This window comes from Accipiter gentilis, chromosome 5 (assembly GCF_929443795.1).
Source record: "Accipiter gentilis chromosome 5, bAccGen1.1, whole genome shotgun sequence".
Classification (NCBI taxonomy): domain Eukaryota; kingdom Metazoa; phylum Chordata; class Aves; order Accipitriformes; family Accipitridae; genus Astur; species Astur gentilis.
In genome coordinates this window covers 26,800,817-26,828,354 of record NC_064884.1, presented here as the reverse complement: position 1 = coordinate 26,828,354, position 27,538 = coordinate 26,800,817, and the positions used below count along the sequence as shown (strand labels likewise).

The window sequence follows — 27,538 nt, the reverse complement described above, 5'->3', positions numbered from 1 at the left end:
AGCATTATTAATTAAAGGGTGGAAAGTAGGGTGCTGTAGGACCAGCCAGTACCCTTCCAAGATTCAACTCCAGTACTAAAACAAAAAGTCACTTTTTCAAGGAATCAATGCTTCCCCATTACTGTATCTTAATCCTATAAGCAGTTCATGAACCAGTAATCAAAAAAACAGTGAGAATATGCCCAGTCCTCACAACATAGACCATCATAGCTTCACTGACTTGAGTTACACCAGTTTGCTCCATTTGAAGTTACAGTCCCTTACATGAAGAACAAATTAATTCAAGTCTTAGACCTAAAATAGACCTCAGACCTTGCTGTACCTGAATTGCTATTTTGGAATATAAACAAGAGTTGTGATTTTCAGCTGCAATGAGCTCTTAAGGTTTAAGAGTTAAAATCTGTACCCTTAAGCCAGTAAACATGCTTACATAGGAGGTGGGTTTCACAGAGATTACAGTGAAATTTCACATGGTGCAGCCACAAGTTGACACAAATATGATTTTCTGACATTGCTTTTCATGAAAAACTTTCTATAGTCCTAGGAAACCAGGGATTGAGTCCTAATAACATCCACACTGAAGTACAAGTGCAGAAATCCAACTTGCATTGTTTAAAATTACAGTACCTCTATTCTCTAATCCTTGGAACCAAGTTGTATTGTGACCTTCCTAACTAAAAGGTACTTAACATGCACAGAGTCAAACTCCTAGAAGCAGTGTCAGTATGCATTATTTTTTTCTCTGAATTTATAAATAACACCCTCCTACGGGCAGAGGTCAAGAATGTAAAATGTCAGCTGGAGAAAAATGGTTATTAGAAGCATGCAAACTCAGGAAATTTTCAACTCTAGCCTGGGCTGCCAAAAGAATAGCAGAAATAGTGAAAAAGTCTGTGATATGCAAGTCTGCAGTGTGTTGTAGGGACATTTAACCTAGCCGTTCTGTGACCGTGCTTGGTGGCCCTTCCTCCTCTGGACATGCTGGGGCAGGCTGACAAGCTGTCCACACAGTCCTGGCAGAAGCAGCTGCTTTCTAACCGACACTGGTCCTGTCACTCAGTCCCTTCCTGTCAGGACAAGACACCCATTTATTTTGTCTGCTTTCATGAACACAACAGATTAATTTACACGCAAGCAATAAATCCACCACTCTCAGGATGCACTTGATTTACTTGGCATATTCGCTGTTGCGCAGACATACTCAGCCCAGTACCTGCAAGGCAGGTACTGCAGAGATGCAGAAAACCAGGTCGTTTAGGAAGCGCTGGTTGTGATGCACATGCAGCTCTCTTACGAAACTCAACTGAAGCAAGTGGCTGCAATAGACAAAGATAGGGCCCCACTGAACCACAAAAAGGTCAATTTTGGTCCTGTTTTGAGAACAAGGATTCTGGTTCCTGGCAGCACTGCTTTTACCTGTCAGCTTGTGTGGAGAGCGTGAGAACAGCCTTGGCAGCGCTGTTCCCACACAGCAGGCTGCCTCCACGGAAGTCAAAAGCTCTGCCCTTACTGCTCTCCTTGATGAGTTCCTGGATAGAAACCGGCTGAATGACAGGATTGCTGCTGAGGGTGGTCTCCTGCTCAGGGGTCAGTGCCTGGGGAGACTCCCCAGGCTCAGAGTCTGGATGCAGCCCTCCAGGTGCCTGCTGTGACTGGGTGATGGTAAGGGAAGGCTGGGAGGCACCATCACTGAAGTGGGTGTGCTCCAGTGTGCTGATGTACTCACACACCCTGAGAACAAATAGGAGAAGGAAAAAGATGAAAAAAAACCCACCCAAACAAAAACTCCTCCCACCCCTAATTACCAGGCTCACTGAAGAAACACTTGGGTCTGTAGTCCAGAGGTGACTCAGAAGGATAGTGCAAGTACAGCTCTTGGCTCTCTCACAGCCCCATCACTGTGAGCAGTCAGCTTACAATGAAACCCACTGCCAATTTGCAGGCACCAATTTCTACATCTGAACCAGAGATGATGCACAGGACATTTTCCTAAAACTGTTAGCAGACAATCTCTAACTCTCCACACATAGATAACCTGTTGTCTTACATCCTTGCCTAGATAGCAAATAGTTTAGCGGAGGTGCCTGAAAAGCCCTGGGTCTGCCCGAAGTGAGAAGTTCCTGGGTCTGTCACAGTCTTCTGGTAACTTTGAACTTTCTAAGCATTGATTTCACCTCTGAATAGTGGTGGGAAACAGCACTGTCTTTTCTCTTACAGATACTGGCAGTTAATTCACTCTGACACTTTATACAGAACACTCCCAGAGCACATAAAGTCCTTTTCCTCAGTCCATTATTTTCAGGCAACATGGTATAAATTGTGGGGGTTTTGGGAAAACTGGTGAGTACCTGAACACATGAGGCCAACAATCCTGATTGTGGCTTCCCATCTCCAGACCCACATTAAGGACTGCATCCATACACAAAACATGAGCAGTATGCAGGCAAACTCCCTGCACTTTCCCCATCTGCTCCAGTTTCTGCTCCACTTTCTGTTTCACTGCAGCATAAAAAAATAAAAAAAAAACATTAGCTTCTTCAGCTTTTAAACAAACACTGGTTTGTATATAGGGTGGCGGCAAGGGTATGGAGTCTGAAAGCTATAAAAGAACGTGGATTTTAGATAAAAAACAAATCAGAGAAACCCATTTCTTCCTAACAAACATAAGGCAGTTTTAAAATTAAAATCTCTTTTGACTGATCTTATATACATGGGGGGGGGGAAAAATAATTAAAAAAAAAAAAAAAATCAATGCCAGATTGACACCCTCCACCCCCAGATTCACATCTTGTTGCCCACAGAACAGATGCAGATTGCCAGTGATATTATGTTTCTCTTTGGAGCTGGCTTGGCTGGCTGTTTGTTTATTTTTACCAAAATCTCCTTTGCTATGGAAAAAAAAAAAAAAAAAAAAAAAAAAAAAAAAAAGAAAGAGTCTGCAGATTTCATATTTATTTCCATACAAAAGTTTCACCATAGAGCTTTTGTTAATGGATACTCTTGTCAAAGCAAAGCTAATCCTGATCTGAGCTACAAGCATTCAGACCTCGTTTTTTTTCCTGAGAATCTCTGAAAAGCTTAGTTTTCATGCTGCATTGGAATAGAAACAAATTTTGAAGCTTTGCAAGCTTTCATAGAACAGATCTGTTGGCCTCTGGCCACCACTACTGCCTCCTCTTTGCTTTGGTGTGGCCTGGCCAACTTACTTCAGTCATATCTAGCAGAGTGGTCAAAAGCTCGTTTGTGGTCAGGCCTATTCAGTTTTGCTTCCTCTACTGAAACACCAAATTTAAGTGCCAAGCAGGGTCATTTGTGCAACACTCTGCTTTGTTATAGGCTTCTTGCCATTAGAAATCAGATGTCATCACACACATTTTATGTGCTTCTCCAAACAGCCACTGGAGACAACAATTGACTTTACTGACTTCCACTGGGTTTGAAGTAGTGGTATAGAACGGCACAACTTTTTACATGTTATAAATATATATTTTTTTATTCCCACTTCATTTAACATGATTCAGAAACAGTTTTAAATATCTGATGATGACAAAAGACAACCAAGGATGTATACACAAGACAGGGAGAAGGACGCACGCTCAGCTTATATTACCACCCAACACCTTAAAACAAAAGAAATTTTTCTCTGATTCCTACTAGTATCACAAAGCTTAAAAGGTGCACATTTCAATAATGCTGTTGCCTTTTCTGTTCCACTGATTTCAGTCCCATGTAATATACAATTAGTGTGACGTAATGTTAAGAATCTAGGACAGCAGGACATGTACTGAAGCCTCCAGACATACATCCCATATGTCTACAAGTGCATGGTGCACAGTAGTGGCATTCCCCTCTTGTCCTTCTTCTGTGTGTAGCAAAGTACTTCCCAGTTGCATGTTTGCAGGCAATGTGAGATAAGGTAGGTATTTTAATCACATAGTTACCTTGAGCTATAGTATCACTGGGCTCTTGGATTTCTTTTTCTTCTTTCTCTTCTTGGACACAGGAGGCAGCAGCCATTTGGGCAAGAGCAGATGCACAGTTGGCAGCAACTCCTGTAAAGCAACAACATTAATTACTGTTTAACCAGCATCTCCTCCCCAGTCCCATGCAATCTCAACAACAGGTTGTGTCAAGGGAAGTCAGCTGGTCTATGCTGTAGGGCAGGTGTGCTCTATGGGGACTCTATGGGGAGTTCTACAGTCCATGTTCCTATCCAAGACTGGAATAGGATGCTGCTTTTCTCTCTCACAAATTCCTTCAAAAAAAGTTGCCATCCTATTTTATGAGTCTGCCACGACATCCTGCATGCAGCAGTACCTAGGGCACAGCTCAGCCGGGCTGCCCTCCTCAGTCCATCCAGGCTCACGCAGATGGAGTCCTTCTCCTTTTGGTTCTGCTCCTTGGCTCCTTCTGCTCCCAAGATGAAGGCAAGCCCCTTGGAGCTGCCTGCCATGCGGCCAGTCAGTGGTGTGGACAAAGTGTCAATCAAGTTCTTCCAACAGCCGATTAAAAGGTATCGGGCAAAAGCAACTCCTGGAGTGAAAAATGCATTACTACTACTACTGGAAAATGACACAACAGTAGCTTTATCATCAGTAGTAAAAGACCAAGTCATATTTGTCCTCTGTATGCTAGACTACCCATTCATGTGTAGGATGTACTGACATAATTCTCTCAACCCTTACATTGTTGTTTTAAACCACAATTTATCTGAATATTCTTATTGTATATAACAACCCACTGCTGGTAAATACACTTGTGCTTATAATACAGCCTTAATACCTGCAACAACAGAATCATCTGTCTTCCGGTTTTGGGAAAGAGGAGATTGAGCTGAAGCAGATGCCATCAATTGGCCACCAATTGCACTGCTTCCCAGGCCATCAATGTCTGCCAGAACATTAAAAAACAACAGATTACTATTTGACACACAGATGGTATAAGAAAAGCATCTCCTACTGGCTCTTTGTTCAAATAAGTACTAGCACTCCTGACTTTTCAGATATGCTTTTTAGTTGCTCTCTTCTGAAGCCTTGCCATAAACATGAGCTGTGGCATCTTAGGCCTTGCCCAGTATAAGCAACATTTTCTTGAAGAGGGGAAATATCCCACTCAACAGCGCCCCCCCCCGACAAAGTTACACAGCCAGCAGAACTCTCAGCAAAGATTTCATGGTATTTCTTACAGTTCAGAACTTCCCACACCCTTAAATCTCCACAATTCTTAGTATACAACCTTTCAAATCTTGCTAAATTCTGTATCTAGATGTTCCGAGACCTCAGCCTAAGTCCTGAATTTGCACTGGGATCCTATGTCCTAAATGCAATTTTTAGTAGACCTATGTAGGTTCAATCTCAACAAAAGAAATACAACCCTTTCTCCAACATAACAAAAGACCAGCTTCTCACAGAGTTTAATGTTAGGGATGCTAGGTTGATTTCCTTTCTAGCAGTCCCTGTGTGTCTGTCTCTTCTCCCCATACTTCACAGCTATTGTTTTTCCAAAGTGGTTTTTTCAGCTTCCCATCTCAATAGCTAAAAGCAACACTGAGCTCAATACAATCAGCAAAAAACTTTCAGAGCAGTGCCCTTTGATTACCAGTTAATGGCTCAGCTGAAGCCAGTGTTCTCCCTGCATACACTGTTTTAATTTACCTCTTTGTAATCATACAGTATACACATTCAAGCAGACAGTGCATTTTATATGAATACATAGACATCCTGCTGCCTTTCAGCTGATACAATTTGATTTTTTTCCTTCAAATGAAGCTAAAGATTGTTTTTAAGCATTTGTTAGAGGTGCTCCAGATTTTCAGCTTCTCTCTAGCGCCATTTGGCATATCCCTGGCATAGCACAAATCTGAACCAAGGGGAGTCCAATCTGTGGACAGCTTCCAGGATCAGACGCCACCGTTTATATTTGTACTGCACCACAGGCACACTGAAATGGCTTTGCTATGACATCAGGCAAGCAGCAGCCTTACCACTTATCATTAACAGGTACCAAGTCTACCAGAACTGAAACTGACAGAATTAAGAGATGTTTTGGTTCAATGAACAAACCTACTCTCCCTGTCTCCCAGGGACAGTTTGTCTTTAATCCCATGCTTCAAAAGCTTTCTGTCTGATCCAAAACAAACACTTAAGTACCTGCCACAGTTAAGTCTGATTCCTTCTCTACTGGTTATTTTGTGAAACACCATGTGTTGCATGATGACATGCTGTTCTGTATGTAATGCAATGAAGCAGCGAGTTATTGTAGCTTGTTTTAGACATGTGTTTGGAAGTTAGCCTTGCCACTGTAACGTAGTACTGACCAGTCAGCATGGTGATAAGTGGAAGGCTGTGCTCTTCAGGGCTTCCCCAGTATCCAGCTTCTCCCAGCATGTTCCTTTCTAGCACTTGGTGGTACAGTTCTTCAACCCAGGTCTGGGAAAATACCATCAACACCCCACTGGACTGGACCTGCTTCATGAACTCCTTCTGCAGAGAACCATAAAAGCCAGATGCAAGACAAAAGTAAGCCCTACAGCATGAGCTTCAGCCCCTAAATCTACTCCTAAGCATAAGGGAATGCAGCAGTAGAAATGAAGTTATGCAAAAATAAGAATTAACAGAGGATTGCAGTGTATCTCTATAGCAGAGAATGGCGTGAATAAGGAGCTTTCCCTTCTCTTATTGAAGTTCACGCAAGATGCAAAGCATAATGACAGTTCTTGCACAGTGACAATGGGACATGATGATCTCTCACTATTTCCACAAGGTAGGGGTCTCAAATCCAACAAAAATAAGTTGTGGCACCTAATGCTGCCTGTCCAGCAATGGGGCCCTTCTGCATTGAACAGTCACCACAGATGAACTGGGGTCCACTTAGATATCTGAACTATTTTCAACAATACTTAGGTCATGCTCAGGCCTGTTGTGCACAGTGCTTCCCCTAGAGAAGGTTCACAGATTTGCTCTCGCAGGTGCTGAAGAACAGACCAGAACTGACAATGATGTTAAAACCTACTTGTTTCTGACATCTTCTGGAATATAAATTCTCTTACATGGGAAGCTCAGCAATAATGGTACATTTTGACAGAATTTTTTTGTTTTTTTCATTTTTTTTGGTTCCATATATCACTGATTTTTTTATTTTTTAGGAAAACTCTGAAACAACTTCTCTTGCGCAACTTAGTCGAAAAACATAGATTCATATTTTATAACTCTTGCAGCCTTCAAAACAATTTTTAAAAAGCCCATGAATCTAAGGAATCCCAGGTGCCACAAAAATCACAGAATCATAGAATGGTTTGGGTTGGGAGGGACCTTAAAAATCATTTAGTGACAACCCCCCTGCCATGGGCAGGGCCACCTTCCACTACACCAGCTCGCTCAAAGCCCCATCCAACGTGGCCTTGAACACTTCCATGTAGGGGGCATCCACAACTTCTCTAGGCAACCTCTTTCAGTGCCTCATCACCCTCACAGTAAAGAGTTTCCTTACATTTAATCTAAATCTACCCTCCTGCAGTTTAAAGCCATTATCCCTTGTCCCATCACTACATGCCCTTGTAAAAAGTCTCTCTCCAGCTTTCTTGTCAGGCCCCTTTAGGTACTGGAAGGCTGCTGTAAGATGTCCCCAGAACCTTCTCCTCTCCAGGCTGAACAACCACAACTCTTCACAGGAGAGGTGCTCCAGCCCTCTGATCATCTTCATGGCCCTCCTCTGGACTTGCTCCAACGGGTCCATGTCCTTATGTTGGAAGCTCCAGAGCTAAATGCAGTGCTCCAGGTGGGTCTCACGAGAGCAGAGGGGGAGAATCACCTCCCTCGACCTGCTGGTCACGCTTCTCTTGATGCAGCCCAGGATACGGTTGGCTTTCTGGGCTGCGAGCGCACATTGCTGGCTCATATTCAGTCTTTCATCCACTAACACCCCCAAGTCCTTCTCCTCAGGGCTGCTCTCAGTCCAGTCATTGCCCAGCCTGTATTTGTCCTTGGGATTGCCCCGACCCATGTGCAGGACCTTGCACTTGGCCTGTTGAACTTCATGAGGTTCACACGGGCCCACCTCTCACACCTGTCCAGGTCCCTCTGGATGGCATCCCATCCCTCCAGCGTGTCAACCACACCACACAGCTTGGTGTTGTCAGCAAACTTGCTGAGGGTGCACTCAATCCCACTGTCCACGTAGCCAACAAAGATGTTAAACAGTGCCAGTCCCAATACCAACCCCTGAGGAATGTCACTCATCAGTTCATATGACTAAAACCTAATTATTTTTCACTCAATCTTCTCATGTCTTCATCTGCGTAAATACAAATCAAGTATTAAGCAAGAATTTGTTATTATGCTCAAAAGTAGTTGCAAGATGAAGGTATGTCCCTTGATAATGTGCGTGAACAATACTTGCTGTTATCACATGATGCTAATGAAGATCTCTTCTGAAAATAGAATATCCATCAGAATGACTCCTACTTTAATGATAATCAGTAAGCAGCATTCATTCCCCCCCAAATTACAGAGAAGCTGTGTAATTCAGATGGATGACATTTATCATGCAAGATTCATAAACAGCTTGGAGAAAGCTTCATTTGCAATTATTATTTCTCTACTTCGCAAGCAGCCTGAAGGCTTTACGTTTGGGCTGTTTTATGTGAAAGGTAGCGAAACAAATTTTCTTTTTTTAACAGTTTTCCCATATTCCCCAACTCACCAGCAACACAGGGGCTGGGGTAGGCTTCTTCCTGTAGTATTCCGAGTTGGCCAATTTTAGGTTGAGCAGCAGAGTGTAATGTGAGACCATGTAGAGACTGTCTGCATTCATCAGAGTCTGGAAGCTGAAATTTAGGTTTCCCTCAAATCCTGGTGAGTGCATCATACCTAACAAAAACACCATGTGAGCTCTCACATTTTACACAGATTTTGCCTGGAAAAAAAAAAAATCAGAAACTAACCCTAGCATTTCAGCAGCAACAGATTGCTAGAATAGTTAATGAATCATCAGTAGAAATTACTCTACTAAAGGTGCTAGAGTAGGGAATAGAAAAGTAAGTAGTCCATCTAGAATGCAGTGCTGCAAGGCAAACTGAACACTCCAGTCACAGTCCAGCAAAGCAACATGCTAAATTTGAAATACACAAGGAGCACCAGCATTCATTGGGATGACTGCCAGGTACAAAGCAAAGGGCAGGATACATCTGCAATGCTAACTGGAAAGGTGAGGTGGGAAGAGGCAGAGGCAAAGCCTTCGTACTTAACTGAGCATATATTGCACCAAATGGTGTTAATGAGACTGACAACCCTTTTAACCCTCCAGTAAATCTGTCCTGGCTAAGTGAGTTGTTGGATGGGGACTGGAGTGCTCGGCACCTTGCAGGATCAGGCTGTAATCATCATTCTCTCCCTGGCCTAGAGTTATGTGGACAAAACTGGGGCCAAGCTGGCTGGAACTCATTACAACTCCAAGCCCTGTTTAATTCATAAAAGACCTGCTTTCTAGGTAGCTGAGGACCTGCAGCCCTGTCAGACCCATAAGCCACCTGTAAGCTCTCAGTACTCCTGAAAACATTTGTATGAAACGACAACCTACAACCATGCCCAGTGGCGCAACCCTCTTCCCAGGTAGGACGGACGGCACATACATTTTCCCCTGAGTTAACTGACCTACTGGTAGAAACACATAAATCAAGTATGAGCAATACCTAATTGAATTCCCATGAAATGTAGTTTGAGCCACGAAAAAACCAGAAATATTAGACCTCCCACCATGACCCACAATATTTCATGGTTTTCACATCAACTGTGAAATCCACTCATATAATGTCAATTAGGGAAGATTAAGGAGTAAGCTTTATCCTAGAGGAACGTTTGAAATGAAACAAGAAAACAGCTTCCAAGGTTAGTTACATGATGAAGCAAAGCTGTGTCATTTGTTAACTGCTGCAGTGGTTTACTGTGAATATATTCCTCCCACCATAAAGCTCATACCTCTTCTTAGACAAAATACAACAAACCATTAACATATAAATAAAAAAATTAAAATCCACACACAGAAAAGAAGCAAATGTTTTTCTTGCCTCGTGAGGGTTTGAAAGCTCTGTGCTGCTGCCTTCTCGGACTTTCCACTGTCGTCACTTTGGGGGCGTGGATAAGGTGAGTAACTGTTTGAGGGCGGATTTAGAAAGAGAGTAACTGTTCCAGGGTGGGTCTAAAAAATGAATAGCTGTTCAAGGGAGCAACCTTTGTGGAAGAGGAGTGATAGGGCTGGCCACAAACCATACCCGCACGGGTTGGCATGTGCTTGGGGTTAGATTTCTCGTGGTCAACTTTAACAGAGAATCTTTACCTAGTAGCAAAACTGCAACCACATGCTTGAAAGTAGCCTGTGAGTAGCTCCAGTGACTCCTTCATCACTGAAGGCAAAGATGCATCTTAACGCTTTTTTGGATGGAGGATCATGATATTGATGTAGCTAGAATATATTGATTTGATGCCTTACCCCTCTTAAATATGTACTTCAGGGTCTAGAATCTGCTACAGTAATAAAAACCTCAAGGCAGAGAGGCATGTAAAAGAAAAAAAGCGCCCATTTTATTTTGCATTAAAATATTTTAAAAATTGTGCTACCTCCTATATGAGACTACAATTAAAAAGGAAGGTGTATAACTGCACATAAAAGTGGCTACTACATAGTGGGTATGTATTTGAGCACCCAAAAGTGTTTCAGAAAAATATGGTCCCTAATTTCCTCTAAAATACGGTAAAATAAACAACTGCATTTGAGAGATGTTGAGATCTCAAAACCAGAAGATTAGCTGATGTGTAAACTTGCAATGATGCTTACCAACATAAAAACCTTGCCGCTAAAAGCTATGGAATCGAAACTGAAAAGAGGTGCTAAAAATGTTTGCTATAATTATTCACACAACGTCACACAATTTTTAGAATTAATGCCTTGACGGTGCAGTTCTTGAGTATAGTTATGTCCGAACTAAGAGAATACTGATCATCAACTTTAATTATAAAAATCTTCCAGCTATAATAAACAATTATGTTAGCACACTGCCTTAACAGAGACAAGTTAATTTTAATTGGCCAGGTAGGAGGTCCTGAAAAAACGCAGACTTGATGTTTTGTGCAAGTCAAGATAATGTTGAGAATTTTTAGATGATTTGGTACTTTTTAAAAGAGACATCATACTCCAGTGTCACTAAGGAATTTTTTGGCACTGGTTTTATCTAGCAACAAAGAAGAACTTTCTGAGGAAAGATGAAAACTGTAGATTAGGAACACTTTTAACCAACTGACTTCCAAATCTTAATTTCACTATAACTCTGCTTAGCTGACTTCACTTTTTCCATGCTTACACTCCCATGCCAGTGCCTCAAAGTTCTCCTTCCTTTCATTGCTTTTGAATCCTATGAAAACATAATAATATTAAAATACTATTTAAGGACCTAGCTTGTAGGAAAGACTATTAAAATTGTAGCTAATGTATTTTTTCCCCAAAGTTTAAGAAAAATTGAAAAATGAAAGAACGCAGTTAAATATTAGGTCTCTCAGAAAACACAAAAAACCTGCTTCTGTACTGGCTGGTCTCAGAACTGTACCTGTCTCTTTTCTCACCTTGAATCTTAACCAATACTCAAATTTCCTAACGTATTCTTCGGGAATTACACGTGAATAGAAGTTGTACATACAATGACTAGGACCAGTTCCTCTAACTTCACCAATTAATTTGTGTCTTGAATTGTTTGTGCTAATGAAGGAGTCCTGAAATAAGGACTCAAATGTTGCCTATAGAAGCAGATCAGACTGGTGTCTTAGAAGCTCTCCAGGGCAAGTTCCTACCCCCAGACGTGTTTCAGCTTTAGTAAATCTGTCTCTCTCTACAGGTCTTCAAACTCATACCTCTCTCATGTACACAGGAACACAAGCCATCACCTCAGGAGGACTGATGGACTTTGCTTAAGATCTGAGGTACAAGTTAAGGGAGTGTTTCAGCTGCATTGAATCTCATTCCAACTGAAACATGAACTGCATAGATCTTTTGAGAGCATGAAACTACAACCCTTTAACAGCCACAGCTCTATGAAAACATCAGGATACCTCTTCCAAGCTATTTTAATACAATAACCTGCTACTTATTTTTCCATGATTCCTTACTGAGTGGCATCTTCTAAGATTACTTCACCAAATCAGACTGGAAACATGGTGTACATTTTTAAGTACAGATTTAGCCATGGGGGTGGCTTTCTTAGGAAAGTGAAAGGTCTTTCTCAACTCAACAGTCTAAGTCCAAGATTAGGTATGGTTTTAAGAGAGATGTACAAACCAGAAATTATGGACTTAATGCAGAAATTAAGTGATATTCTTCCATCTTTCTCACTGTAGTAGTCATACTGAATGACAACAAAAGCCGCATTTAGCCTTAAAATCTAGAAGTCTGCTAGGTCTACCTCTTCCAATGCTTTAAAAAGTTCTAAAGGGACCTGATAGACCAAAGGGAAAAGTGGCAGTATACTCATTAATGCACAAGGGAACAGGTGCACAGAAGTTTGAGCTAGAGTTCTAGTCCTGGTCTTTTGTCATAACCTCAGGATCACTCTTTTTCAGGAAAAAGAAATCCCTTGTGACAGAAAGGATGCTTCTGAGCATCTCAATTAGGAATGTAATTAATACTAACGTCTCCTTTAAGATATCTCCTTTCTGTGATATAACATGGCCGATGTTTCTTAAGAATGTCATCTACCACATTCCTGAGTTAGGGCTTATTTGGGCCGCATTTAAACATGATATCAGAGTATCAGCTTATTCACCCAGCTTCATATCTAAATTATGCTGTATGATGATGGGAGGCATCCTTCTGACTCTGTATGAGTTTAATGTGTGTGAAAGCACAAATGAATGAAGCAATGATGAGGAGAGGAGCAATAGGAAAGGCAATTGTGGTGAATTAAGTGAAACAGAGAAATATATTTTAACAAACATTTCCACTTTGGCCACTGTCAGGAAAAAGAAACCCTTCTAAAAATATATATATTTACACACATTTTAAATATACTATCAACAGGACAAACTAGCCTTTGCATGGCATTTTTTTGTTTGATTGACCAAATGAAGATCCCAAAGGTTCTAACTCTGAAAGAACTACAGGCATTTATTCTCTTAAAAGGTAAGATCTTTAACTATTTTTAACTTGGTCTGGGCTTTGAGCTTTGTATTTCCTGTCATGATAGATAGCAGTGTTAAGAATAACAAAAGAGTGAAAAAGAAGAGAGTCACTCCTCTTTTCTTATTCTTTCAGGAGTTTACTGCTGTAGAATTTCTATCACCACCTTTACAAGGCTGGCATTACTAATAGTAATGCAGTGATGTACTAAGCTACTCAAATCTCTTTCAAAACAGGTGATGGTCCTCCCCACACCCTTTTAATGCCAAGGGGCAACCCCAACCTCTCTTTAATGACAGCAGGTGCAAATCTTCTCTAACTGATCTCCACAAACCTGTGAAGAGGTGTCTTACTACAGAAAATTCGATTTCTCTATTGACTGAGGACATAATCCAGAGCCTGTTAAGAGTCGATGCACTGACCTCCCTTTGAATCAGTGCTTGCATATTCTATTTGATTTGCCCTAAATGAAGTGTGCTGCTGTGGAGGAATGTGCTCTGTAAAGCACAAACTTCCTTATTCTGGATATGTTCTCTGAAGATGAAATCCTACAAGAGAATCTGTGTACAGTGCTGTCACAGTGTGCATGCTGGTTAGACAGTAAATATTTGCTTGCAAACCTGAGCAGAATGTTGAAGAGAAGCTCTGCAGTGCTCCATCCACCTCCTCTATGCTGGGAAGAGCTATAAGCCGAGGAAGAAGAGCTTCAAGTGACTGGATAAACAGCCGAGCACTGTGCTGGTCTGCTTCTTGGTTCTTCAGCAATTTCAGAGAGAGAGCAGCAGTACGTAAGGACCTGTGACCTGGACAATCTCGTGGTGTCTGCTCCTCGTCAGCCAGGGAGCAATTGTCAGAGCCTATGTCTGAGACATCTGACCTGCCTGAGTCCTTTTCTGCAGCCATGGAATACTGATCGCATGAATCAAACTCAGTCCTAGAAAGGTCCTGGTCATCTATGCTGAAATTACTTTCGCTGTATCTGGATCCATAAGACCGGGTCTTACAATCAACTGATAAGAAGTTAGTTATATCTGGATAGACTATGGTGTGGCTTCTCTGAACAACATCTGGCTGGTCGATGATTTCTGACTCTGGTTCTCTATAATGAATCTCTTTGCTCTCGTGTCCAGCTGGAGATGGCAGTGAGTTTTTTTGACTTTCTGGATTATCCTCTGGAGTTGTCTGTCCCATATCCCCTTCCAAAGTGGTCTGACCAGTGTCTGTGGTAACGCTAATGCTGATATCAGGACTCTTCTCGTTTCCTGATTCCCAGGCAGGATTTTCTGAGGACAGGATGCGCCTCTGCCACCTGAAGTCAGCATCATTGATCTCCATGGAGTCCCTGCTCGTCTCAGTCCCATCCTTCAATTCTTCTAAGCGTCGGAGCAGCAGCTGGGTCTGCTCTTCACTAAGACCCCTCCCTTGGCTCAGCTCATCTAATGCTCCAAGCAGGGCAAAGACACAGGACACTGAAGCATAACATGCTTCAATACCACCTTTGATGCATGCTTCCGTCATCCCATCCATGATACTACAATTAAAACAGAGTTTAAGTGATGCAGCACATATAGTGAGTACAGGTCACTATCACCCAACACTATCCCCCATAACCAGGGAAAAAAGTAGTGAAATTATCCTGTAAAACTACTCCTGAGAAAGACAACACTAATATTAGAACAAATTACTAAGTCTCCCATGTGGACATGGCCATTCTGTAAAGGGAGTCCCAACCAGCAACACAGTTACCCTGCATTTGCACCAACGCACAGAGCATGTTTTCCCTTACAGACAAGCACTTACACTGTAAAAAAACATCAACACCCAACTGAAGCTAATTTTAAAGCCATCTGTGTCCTGAAAATTATCTTCTCCTCAAGATATGATCTTTGTAAAAACTAAGAATCCTTCTTGCTCAATCTGGCAACGTTTAAATTTTCAATTACCTCCTTTGACTTCAACTTGGAAATGTACTTCTCAATAAGCACAGAGTTATTTCATTGCAAGGTTAGGGACCCAAAGCCAAGAATTTCCAGGTGTAAACCAACATATTTGGGTATTTTGGCAAACTCCACAAGGTAGTTACCTATGCCTTTACAAACAGGCCCAGACTGACACAAAACCTGTAAGAGCTTTTACCCCTCTTCCATTTTCACAGCTTATTTAACTAGGGATATACCCTGGCTCATATTTGGCTGTGCTTCTTAAGTGTCATGGTTTAACCTGAGCCAGCAGCTAAGCACCATGCAGCCACTCGCTCACTTCCCCCCCCGAGTGGGATGCGGGGGAGAATCAGGGGAAAAAGTAAAACTTGTGGGTTGAGATAAAGACAGTTTAATAGGACAGAAAAGAAGAAAATAACAACAATAATAATAGTAGTAATAATAATAATAAAAGAATTGGAATATACAAAACAAGTGATGCACAATGCACTTGCTCACCACTCACCAACTGATACTCAGTTAGTTCCCAAGCAGCGATGTGCCCCTGGCGCCACCCCAGCCAACTCCCCCCCAGTTTATATACTGGGCATGACATCACATGGTATGGAATATCCCTTTGGCCAGTTTGGGTCAGGTGTCCTGGCTGTGTCCCCTCCCAATTTCTTGTGCCCCTCCAGTCTTCTTGCTGGCTGGGCATGGGAAGCTGAAAAATCCTTGACTTAGTCTAACCACTACTTAGCAACAACTGAAAACATCAGTGTATTACCAACATTCTTCTCATATTAAATCCCAAACATAACTCTGTACCAGCTACTAGAAAGAAAATTAACTCTATCTCATCTGAAACCAGGCCATGAAGGTACAACTGTTTAAGTGTCCAGTGTGCACAGGTTTAAAGAGAGAAGAGGCTAAAGGAGGAAACAAAGCGTACAGTTTGAGAAGATCCAGATGCGACTTCCTTTTAGAAATAGACCTCTTCCTGGATTCTGACTCAGAAGAGCAGGGCCCTGCCAAATCACAAAGATGCCGAGGACTGCCAAGTATCTGTAAGGAAAGGAAACCAAAGTTACAAAAGGATTATCTAAGCACTATTTAAATACAATAAATGTCATAGTTCTATCAAGCCCTGGAAACCAAGTTAGCAGTACTGTAATTTCTCACAGCAAATTAAAAGAGCACACTGATTTTCTACTTATTAAAGCTACCTTTCCTCTTTTTAAAGGCAGAAAAGCAGATAGAGAAGAGCAGCATATTCAACAAGAATCACATACAGAATGTTCTCCAGTGTTTTACAGTTTTGATTGAATACGTTTCAACTGAGACTGCACACAAGACAATCGTTATGCCTGAATATAGAGTAAGTATCTTGCATTATATTATATTCCAAAGGGAGCCTTTCTCTTCAGTCACCCAGTTACAAAATGACAGTCATGCAAAGATAAGCAAAGTGATTCCTTCTGACTCAACCTGGTGGGTGGCATCCTGTTAATGCCCACCAGGAAATACAAGGAGAAGGTTTTACAAGCAAGACCATATTAATAAGCAGAAAAAGGCTACAGATATGTCCTACAGGAAACAACATTAGACTGAACTTTTCCTAAAACTTCAGTTGCCATCTTGCTACAGTTTAAAACTAGAGTAAGACAAGTGCCAGGGTGACTGCCAGTTCAGACAACAACCCAATGGGTGGCTGTGTGATGTTAGCAGAGATATTCAGACACAGAACAGCCTAGGCATGCACAAGTTAGAACAAAAATCCTCTAAGAGAGACCACCATTGCTACAAATTACCTAAGTTGCCTTGTGTTCCACAACAGGAGAAGAAAGCCACACATGTAAAATGGAAAAGCCCATGATTTCAGCTGCTGCTCAAAGAAGTCTCACAATGCTCCAGTTCTAGTGCTATCAGAGGCACTGGGCAAGAGGCCAGAACAGACTGGGCTTGACATGGCCACTTAAGACATTGGCAGCTTCCTTGTGGCTATTCTAATAAAGCTCAAGGAAACCGTATTTCAAAAGCCTGGCATGTAATCAAAGCATATATTCACCTTAATGCCTGTAATACTACACTGTGAGGATGAATGTCTCCTTCTAGCAAGAGCAGAGAGTGCGGAAAGATGCCAAAGAAGTTGAGAACTGGATCACTATACTGTATCTCACCCAAAAGAGCAGTCATGACTCAGTGATAAGATCTGCTCTGTGCAGTACCACAGCATGAACACCGACAGAGTTGCCATAGCAGCTTGCGTTATGGAGACAAATATAGCTATTACGACTTTGTAAAACTAAAAATATTTGTCAGAGTCACTTTGATGTAACAGCTGTGCTCAGAAAGGGTGATTTCAGCATCCCTAGTGCTAAGGTATGGAATGGACTGGTAGGCACATATCGGCAACATTTACTGTTAAATGAACATTTTCCTTTACGTGCCTGGATTTGCACGTGATTATCTTACCTCTTTCATAATTTTGATGGCTTCTACTCGGTGCTGAGGTGGTGGGTAAAGCAATATCCGGTGATAGAGAGACTGCAGCACAGGCTTCATGGATTCCACTGACCCCACCAGTCGAACCAGTTCTGCTGCAATATAATATATGGTCCGTGCAACAGGCCCACTAAGGGCAGGTGCTGTGGAGGAACAACCTGAACCCCGGCCATGATCAGAGATCCCTGAGGAAGGTGAATCAGCCTCAAGGCAAATGCTGCTGTGGGCAGAGGTGATAGTTTTGTCATGGATTGGATTTCCCAGGATTACCACTAGGGCTGGACACAGTTGCTTCCTGAGAAAGAGAAAAGCAGCAGATGGTAACTGGAAAAAAATAATCTCACAGGAACAGATTGAAAATAGCCCATAGTTAAATGATACACACACTCTTGTTTTAATGATCAGTCAACAGCAGTGGTTAGATAGAATAACAAATTATGCCAGGCTTTTTCCATCTCCCAAGCATCAGCATGCTAGTACGTATGGAAATACTTTGAGGTGCTTTATAAACATGGTATTGATTTTGCAAGTTCATGTTGCTGCACAGTGCTGTCCTTTACAGGATAGCACACCTACCTCCTTCATTGGTTGCAACCTATTGCAAGGCAGAAATTCTAGTTTTATACTGTTAAGTGTTTCGTCTTCAGTCCGACTTGGGAGCTTTAAAAAAACCCAACCAAACTAAAAACCAATCTAGGTTAACTAGAAGACCTGATGTTCCATCACTGAACTGCACATGCATGTATTTTAGTAAGCACCCTTAGCTGTGAGCCTCTGTTTTGCTGGCTTTTGAGAACATAATTAAAGCCCTCTACAGTAACTCAAAGTGTGCATTGTAACTTCTTAAATGCCACTACACACTAAAAACACCATCCTTCCTTCAACTGTCTTTCTGCATGAACACTCAAGTTAAGTGATTCCACACTAGCAGATCACTCTTCTGTGGAACCAGAGCCAAAACCAACTCAGCACTTTGCTCCATTAGCTGTTATTTCAGCTTTGCACTCATGCACTTGACATTTTACTTCAGTCTGCCAGACAGTAATTTAAAAAGCCATGTGCTGCATGAGAATGCAGTCCCAAACCTCATTTTCACCCACATGCCTCAGAGGTTCAAGCTACCGCCTAGAGCAAGCACCCAATGACAAGTAATGATTCAGCACAAAAAGTAACACATCCTCCCTCATAGGTAAGTACATCTTATTTTCTCAAGATTCTTACACAGTCCTGAACTTTCATTGCTTCTCTTAAAGTGGTTGCTAAAACAGCTCAGCTTTCTGAAGTCACAGAAAGAAAAACAGCTTTTAGTCAGACATCAGGTAATGCCTTTGAGTCTGCTTATTCCATTTCTTTCTCCAGTCAGGTACACTTCAAAACATATAAATTCACTGCTTAAGAAATGTGCCTGCCTCAAAGCAGGCATAATCACAAGTTGCAACAGCAACATATTCCCCACACATCTGAGTCCCATCAAAGTGCTTCTGTACCAAACTATGGAGAACACCGTCAGAAGTACACAGATCTAAATCTTCGCTGTCTGCTCCCTTCTTTATCTTCTGTTGACAACTGACTACAAAGTGCCAGCCAGAGAGAAAGTTGTGTGCATGTAGGCAACCACTCCTTAAAGAACAAAAGACAGCTATCAGTTTGGTTCACAAGTTCACTAGACAGCTAATGAATTAATGTGTACTTATACTGCTATATATTCAGAATTATGTTTGCAGTTTAAACTGTTTCATGTCTTCCTAGTGTTGTTTTCCCCTCCTCCAACTTCATCTTAAGCATGTAGCCGGAGGATGCATATTCCTTGGCAGCAATGCAGGTTAGGAAGTCCTGCCCCTGATGACTTGCCCTCATGATACATAGTTATGAATACAAACACCTGTAGATTTGAAGCACAAACTGGATCATCAAAATGATGTAAATTTAAAATAAAACAGGAAGTGTTTTCTTTTAACTGAAATAATTTCAGTGACCTTGCTTACAGGATGTCCCTGCAGTCAGTCACATAAGCATAAACAAAGGGCTGGGTGAAATTTAAGGGCAGAAACTTCTGAAATGGGTTTGCCATGAAAGAGAGAATTCTGCTTTTACATTAGAGCTCCCAGAGGCCTCAGCACAGGGTCCCTGTGCAGCACTGCCAAGTGTTATCAACCTGAAGACCTCCCAGTCCAGCTGCCACTGATTTTCTTGGGACAGCAAGGGAAGTGATGGGGGCCTCTACATGTTGCATCCTTAGAATTGGGTCCAAGTCAAACACTTCCATTTCAAAAATTACAGTGTAAAAGCACAAGAAATGCATTTTCCATTGACAGTCACATATATCTTTTCTTAACACATTCACAGGATGGGCATGGACTGCAAGGAACTGCATATTAGTTACATTCTTGCTTTATTACTATGACTCAATTGGCCATATGCTACAAAAAAAAAGCACTACTGCAAACAAAAAGAGGGAAAAAGATTATTTCAGGCGCTCCGAGGTGACGGTATCAAACAATTTAGATGTAGATATGAACACTAAAGATGTCAAGCCTTTCTGGTGAAGTGTATTAAAAAGAGGATTGCTGGATAAAATGGAAGCACCATGAAGAACATTTAGCCTCAGCCCTTATACAATGCAGGTCATAAGTATTTCTGGTCACCAGCACGCCATCTGATGTTAATTTTGCTTATCTTCCTGTACTACTGCATCAGACCAGTAAGAATCTCTACAGCACCCTTCTACAGGAAGCAAAATATTTGTGTGTTTAATGCCACACATGAATCCAAACTATTGCAGAAAGCATAAGAGATTTTCTGTTCTGGCTAAATACATTAGACTTCATTACAGTGATAAGTCAGTACAGGGATTTAATGTACTAGCTGAGTATGAGGTCCTAACCAATCTTATATGAAGCACAGAATGACCTGATAGTGGGTTAACAGTAAGCTCTGCTCACATCTGGAGATTTATTACAGGTTTGTTTGCATGGCTGGGGGGAGAAGGACCTTTTATATTTACAAACTGATGTAACTCACCATATTAGATCAGTGAATCCTTTGTGCTGGTGCATGGTGGGAGAAGAGCTGTTTAACATGGAGAGGATGCACTCCAAGTAAAGAAGCTGCAGTTGGCGATTGTCACTGGCAAGGAGAAAAGATGCCGTTCATGTCTCATTAAAACAAAAATGACTTAATTTTCTAAAATAACTATGTTAGTTCACTTGAAAATTATACCACAATTTACAGCAGTGATTTATTTTGCTTCATCCTATGGATTTACAATGGTGTGATCAGCTTTATCATCCCATTTATTTTGTACTGATCACATGCAGTGATCTACTACTTCAGAAAAAGATCTATGTGAAAAAAGATGAAGAAGAAAACAGAAATAGTTATTAAAATTCAATCTAAAAACTTGAGGAGTAAGGAATGCTTAAACAGAGAAAGGAAACAACCAGAAGATTTTGGACTCCTGCATAGTTTCTTCAGGCAATCTGAAGGGGATTTAGGCTGCTCTCTTCTGGTTATTTTTTTCCCCCTCTTTTCCTGGTGACAGCCACAATGGTCAAAAGTCAATGTCTATAGGCAGAAAGTCGCATGATGACATGGCTACCTTTCAGGGCCTTGCCAGTTACTTTGTCAAAACCATAAACACAAAGTGAGCTTCCTGAGAAAGAATGTGAAAGATCCTGTGGAGACCTGGAACTGATACACTTGTAACGTACAATGAGCTTGTACCTACTCTAAGAATTAGCTGCAGGATTCAAGAGACAAGCAAGGCTGAGGTCTGCCTTATGAAAGGACCTGCCCATACCAATTGCACTCACACTCTGGTTTTCACTCCTAAAACAACTAGGATTTAGTCATTCTTTTTTGGTCTGAGATGAGAGCTGGAAGAATGTATTTTCTGATGTATGATGATAGTAAAGGAAGCTGTAAAGAACAGATTTATCTTAACTAAAATTAAGGAATGGGAAATGTCTACTCTTCTGTCACTGCCTCAATTCCTTTTGTTCACACAGATGAATTTTCATCCAAGTAGAACAGTACCTGTTTCTCATGCCATTCAGAAAACAGCGAATCCCAAGGCTCGAAGCTAGACTTTTAACTCTGTGCTATGGAGAGTTTAAAACTGCCAGCTGGCTATATATTTTAGAGGTGATAGCCTTTTCCTCACAACAGTCCACACCTATTTGGAAAGATGCACACATTCCAGGTATAGTTGCCTTCCTTCCCAACAGCTTTTCTTACAATGTGTCTTAATGCAGATCATCAACATCTTGCAGTTGACACTTGCATGGGCACACACAGGGCATCATCCCTACCACCTTGATTTCTCTGATGCCTCTTACCACCAAATTGTTTTACTGCAGGTAAGAAACGAATATCGCACTCCTGCACACCTCAGCATAGCTGCTGTGTTCAGCATATCACTGCTGCCACAAATTCCGGAGTCACCAAAGTCACCAGTGGTCCTGAGAAAAAGTTTCACCTCCCTGAACCCTTCCTCATCACTCATAACTGTGCCTCCCTCAAAACCAAATTCTAATAAGCTTGAAACTTAGAAAGAGGAATTAAAGTAATCTTCAGACTGAGAAATTAGAATAGGCAGTATAGCATACTAAAACCTCACTGCACTGACCTGGAGGTTATAAAGTTAAGCTGCTGCCAACAAAGTGTTTTGAAGGAGATACCAAAATTGGCCTTGAAAGAAATAGAGGCTTTTCATGTATGGAGTTAGCTCTTTTACAAGCCATCCTAACTGAATTTCTTTTCCTCACATTCAATCAGAATCCTCTACTATGCTTTGCTCATAATTAGAGATCCTAACAGTCTAGGTACATAGTTACAAGCATGAAGTAAATCATGGCTCAGCATTTTTAAGTCCTCTGAATTTCTTATTGTACTTTGTCTACAGCATGCCTCAATCTGTTATAATTCAGTACAGTTTTATTATAGGGAGCTGGGATTGCAGATAATTTTTTTAAAGACTTCCAGTGACTGAGAGATCCTGTCAGGTAGTTTAGTTTTGATATTTCATAACCAGTAATTCAAAGTGATTATCATATGGTGGATAATACTTATCAGATGAAAGTTGTTTATAGCTTCACATGTGGGCAAAATTTGATACAAAGATACATATCTTTCAGCTGGTTTTGCCACTTGCTATTGTTAGATACACACTTTTGAAGATGTCTTCTTTTGTCCTGTAACTATGCATAAAACTAAAAAAAAACCCCAAACAATGTTGCTTTAGATGATTCAGAGACATGCTTCTGTTTTCCCAAATGCTGACACTGATTAAATAATGCTAAGTAAGGCACTCTTCCCTTGCAAATCTTGGTGTAATTGGAGAAACTCATGGGAGGAAAGTCTATAGAAGAACTGCACACAAAGATGTCTGAGCTGTCTTCAGCTCTGGGAAGTTCCTAAGCCATAGGTTTCCTGAAAATGGTAAAGCATATAAAAGGAAGTACCAACTTGGAAGTACTTGTTTTGTGTATCTCCCATTTGCCCAAGCTCACCACAGGCTACTTTCAGAGACATATAGGTGAACCAAAGAGACAACACTATGCTACATTCAAAATAGTTTCAGAGTGGCTTTTTTTCACTACCACTCAGGTGATTTGCAACTGGCAGTAGTAACAGGTTAAATCTTATTTTACTGATACAGAAACAATGTTGTCAAGTGAGAATTTGTTTTTCCTTAAAACTTCCAAATAATTTCTAGGTTGCTATATTTCTATTTTTAAATAACTGCTGTATAATGTTTGCATTGCTTTTAACACTCTTTAACACTTAAGGCTTTTTTTGGCTCATTTCTTTATAGACCATTATTTGAGCTGTGCTAGAATGCCACAAGTAATTTTTAACTCGTCAGTAAGTATCTACTTTTACAGTACTGGCCAACAAGAGACTCTAGTATTTTAATGCAGTGTAATACCCTATTACCGCCCATAACAACTGCATTTTAAAAGTTCGGCTTATGCATTTCCAAGTAGGTAGAGTCGATGGTATTCCTAAATTTAAGGAATGCTTTGGTAATGCAAATAATTTCAACTGGATAAATGCCGCCTTTCTAAGAAATATGTGTTAATTCATTCCATATATTGTTTCTGTTAGGTTTTTCCATGTCTCTTGTAATTGTCGTTCTCTCTACAATGGTTACTTTCAGGACAGAAAAGAAAACTTCTCCTTTGACAAGTATTTTGCTGCTGTGTGGAAGTTACTTATAGATTAGATTTACTGGAAGCTCTTTAAAGCTTAACAGTGCACAAAGAAGGCAAATTAGTTTCTCATCTCAAGTGAGGATTAAATTAATGCATCATGAACAATACTTCCTCTAATAAACACTTCATTTAAGCACAGTTTTGCTTCACAATTCCAGAACTACAACAATACAATCACATGTATCAGTGAAACTCTCAATCTCCAGGTAATAAATTCAAATTATAAACTGAAATAACTCACTTTATGACAGCCTGGAGCTTCTCACAGAGCACAGTGAGGACAGATACAACATCATCACAAAGAGATTCAGTTGAAGTACCTCCAAAAAGGACAAAGATCAGAGGCATTACATATGTACAGCTGGATTACAACCTTGATTCACTGCATGGACTTTCAGAGCTGGTCAGAGCTTCTAAACAGTGAGCAGGGCTGCCAAAATTCATAGAGAAGATGTAGTAGGAAAAGTCCTAGATTGGAAAGTGATCTCCACACAATGAAAAAGCAGTAGTATTAAATCTGGAGAGAGCATTGATTGCTTACATGTATTTACAGCTTAGCTGAAATCCAATTCAGATAATAAAATAAGTATGCAAATAAATAATAAAAAAGGACTGGCTCCAGTACTTGTACATGGCAGCTAAAATTTCTGTATCTCTCCCCGCAGTTTCTTTGCTACACAGCTTCTGTTGTCTGATCTTAAAAGAGCATGCTTGTGCACTTCAAAGATTTTAGCCTCTATCCACACAAGTTCTCCTGCAGAAATCCAGTGAGAAGGTCAAAAGCAGGGATTGTTTTTACCTATCAGGGAAGATGTTGGAAGTTAAGCCAGAACGGGAGTAAAAAAAATTCTCTTGTAAAATAATTATTTGGCAAGCATGAACAGACCTTCGCTAGTGATGTGCTGTCAAAAGCTGCCATTATATAAACCACATCTCTGGCCTGAAATTCAATAACACAATAATTTCTAGATTCCACGTCCTGCTCCATGAATCTGTTTCAATTTAGGAAGAAAAGGCACCTACTAAAACTTTCTCCAGAGCACTGAAACTCCCTAATTACAGAAGTTAGCACCTTGAAATAATAATTTATTACTATGTTGAGTGCAATGCTGTTACCATGGTCCAAATGAAGACACAACTGAAAATATCAGGAGCTAACAGGGCTGTCTCAGTTCTTACCACAGCTAACACAGAGAGCATCAAGCAATGGAGAAGGTAAGAAATCCTGAAGATGCAATTCCTGTGATATCAAACAGTACTGTGCTGATGAAAGGAAAGTGAAGAATAAAAAAGCTGGATTGGAAGGAGTCACTAAAAAAGTGTTATAAGTACCTTGACTCTTGAATTTCTGCAAGGCGTCATGATTTTCAATCGTCTGTAGAGGAAAGGCAAAGGTGGTGTAATTGGTGCAAGGGGCAGAAAAACACTGTAAAAGCAATACTTTAACAGTAGAGCTTTCTTAATAAATCCATGTCCTCTATCTGTTTTGAGGTTTTTGTTTGTCATGTTTAAGTGAAGCTTTCACAAAATGTTTTCAAAAATTCCTTAAGATCTGTTTTAACAAGTCATTTAGATTTAAGGAACTCACATCTCATTGAGCTGAACTAGGATTTGTAAATCCTTAAGGGATTTCCGACACCTAAACCAACTCAGTAATAACTAAGCATGTAAGCTGCATTGAAAATTACTGAGAGGAAAGCATAATCTAGATTTCACAAAGTACTTTGAGTACTAGAGAGTTTATCACATTGTCATCGTTAATGTTACAGTGCCAACACAATTAATGGCAGTAAGGAAATGGAAATGACCTCTTACATCATTTGGTTCAGCTGCAGTATAGGATTCTTCCTATTGGTGCACGGAGGGGCCAAGCCAAATTCTTCTCTCAAGCATCAGCAACAAACTGACAGGAACTAAATGAAGCTCTCATATGCTTTTGCCTGCTCCTCAGCTAAGAACAGAACTTACAAAACTCAGCTTTCAGACCCAAACTGAAATTTCAAAACTACTGATTTTTGCTCGTTAGTTTATTTAGGGTTTTTTTTGTTGTTGTTTTGTCTTTGTGTAAACGTTTTGGTTAGTAAAATGAACCTACTTAGCACAGACAGAAGATACGTTTAAGTAAATGGATTAATTCTGTTCTGCAGTTGCTCATTAGGATAAAAGTAATCTAGTTTACTAATCAAAAATAGAAGTGATCATCTTAACCCAAAACAGATGTAAGGAAAATAAATCTGTATAACTACAGTCCTTAAAATTTCCTAATAAATAGAAACTGACATTTACAAATAGTACTTTTTTGATAATATAAAATACAAAGGAGCATGAATGAATGTAAGAAGCCAATGTAATTTCATATGTGCCCAGAATATTTACAGTTTTGCTGACAATGTGCTGGGATTTCATTCAAACAGCTCTCATGGATTTTAATAATGCAATAAATAGAATTTCTTTTTTTGCTAACAACCAAGCAAAGAATTTAATGAGCTTGAATTATCGTCTATAAAAAAGTAGAAGAAAAACCTCAATTACACTTTCCTTAGCTGAGAATTTGTTTTATTTATGTAAATATTTGTCATGCAAAAGCTTTTGGCAAAAGGATTTCAATGAACCTTAGGAAAACAAGCAAACAAAATAAAGAATGGAAAAGGAAAAGGCCAAGGCAGCCTGACATCAGAAAAAAGCCTTTTTTGTTTAATGGAAGGAGAAAAAAAAAAAATCAGCCAAGTAGAGCTGACAATGTGAGAACTGCATTTCTGATAGACTGCTCTAAGGCAGGCACAGAGTCAGAGCCAAAAAAAAAAGCCTTTAAACAGGGTTAATCGTGGAAGTGTCAAATAAAAGCCATAAGGCACAACAAGCCAGTACAACACACTGCATTCAGAGAAACAAAAAGGTACGCAGCCATGGACATGGAACCATTTGTTGATGCCAGAAGGCTCACCATGTTTTCTTGCTTTTGTCGTAACTGTAAAGTCAAGTCACTCAACATTTGGCTGAGGGTTGCCCGCACAGCGGTGTTAATGCTCCGCTGGTGACAGCTAGATATATATGTCTCAATGCAAACCTGATGAGGAAACAAGATAGCAGTACACATATATGAACTGTGACTTACCAGTAACACATTTTAGGAGGATACCAAAGTCTCTTGCATGCAGATAGTCAGCCTTCCTTACTATTTCATATTGCTTTATTAGCACATTATCAGTTTTCAGCAATATGGAAAACTGAGTAAGCAGCAAGCAGCATACAATTCATCAGTCTCACAGCTGCAGGAATGGTAGGGCAAAATTCGCAAAGTCTCCTTCTGTCAAATCCAAGTGATTTTGTCACTTGCCTTGCTCTGTAGATAATTCACTAAATGCTGCTTCGATTGTTCGTTTCTAGGTACCTATTTGTAACTATCACTCTGCAAGTCTGTATCTGCAATGTAAATATCCTCCAATTCTTTAAGGTTGTTGCTTCTGTTGTATAGGTATTTGCCACTTTTTCTATAATTAATTATTACATACTGCAGCACATCTGAAAGCCTTTGAAGGCCTTTCCTAATGCATAAAATACAACAGCACTTTACCATAAATAACACAAATGATTGCCTCTTGATAATTGGCAATCAAGCCAAGGGCTCCTCAGCTCAGAGATCCCATGGGAGCCAAGGTAGCAATGGAAGAACACTGATGGATCATCCAGTACCCAGCTCCATGCCGAGCTGCTGGCAGTTTTTTGACACTGTGCTGTGAC

The 27,538-nt window shown here is 40.6% G+C and overlaps 1 protein-coding gene across 3 annotated transcripts in view; it reads right to left on the bottom strand.

Annotated features, from left to right (window-relative positions):
• ARFGEF3 (ARFGEF family member 3) overlaps nucleotides 1-27,538 on the bottom strand; it is a 93,903-nt gene that overhangs the window by 25,186 nt on the left and 41,179 nt on the right. For all 3 annotated transcript variants that reach the window (XM_049801523.1, XM_049801524.1, XM_049801525.1), the window contains 14 exons: nucleotides 26,742-26,864; nucleotides 25,130-25,172; nucleotides 24,039-24,117; nucleotides 20,604-20,708; nucleotides 17,553-17,877; nucleotides 16,030-16,142; nucleotides 13,779-14,689; nucleotides 8,701-8,867; nucleotides 6,317-6,482; nucleotides 4,783-4,890; nucleotides 4,318-4,533; nucleotides 3,942-4,052; nucleotides 2,349-2,499; nucleotides 1,417-1,731 (listed from right to left, as the gene is read on the bottom strand). In XM_049801523.1, the coding sequence (XP_049657480.1) occupies nucleotides 1,417-1,731; nucleotides 2,349-2,499; nucleotides 3,942-4,052; nucleotides 4,318-4,533; nucleotides 4,783-4,890; nucleotides 6,317-6,482; nucleotides 8,701-8,867; nucleotides 13,779-14,689; nucleotides 16,030-16,142; nucleotides 17,553-17,877; nucleotides 20,604-20,708; nucleotides 24,039-24,117; nucleotides 25,130-25,172; nucleotides 26,742-26,864 (2,933 nt within the window). The remainder of the gene's footprint in view (nucleotides 1-1,416; nucleotides 1,732-2,348; nucleotides 2,500-3,941; nucleotides 4,053-4,317; nucleotides 4,534-4,782; nucleotides 4,891-6,316; nucleotides 6,483-8,700; nucleotides 8,868-13,778; nucleotides 14,690-16,029; nucleotides 16,143-17,552; nucleotides 17,878-20,603; nucleotides 20,709-24,038; nucleotides 24,118-25,129; nucleotides 25,173-26,741; nucleotides 26,865-27,538) is intronic.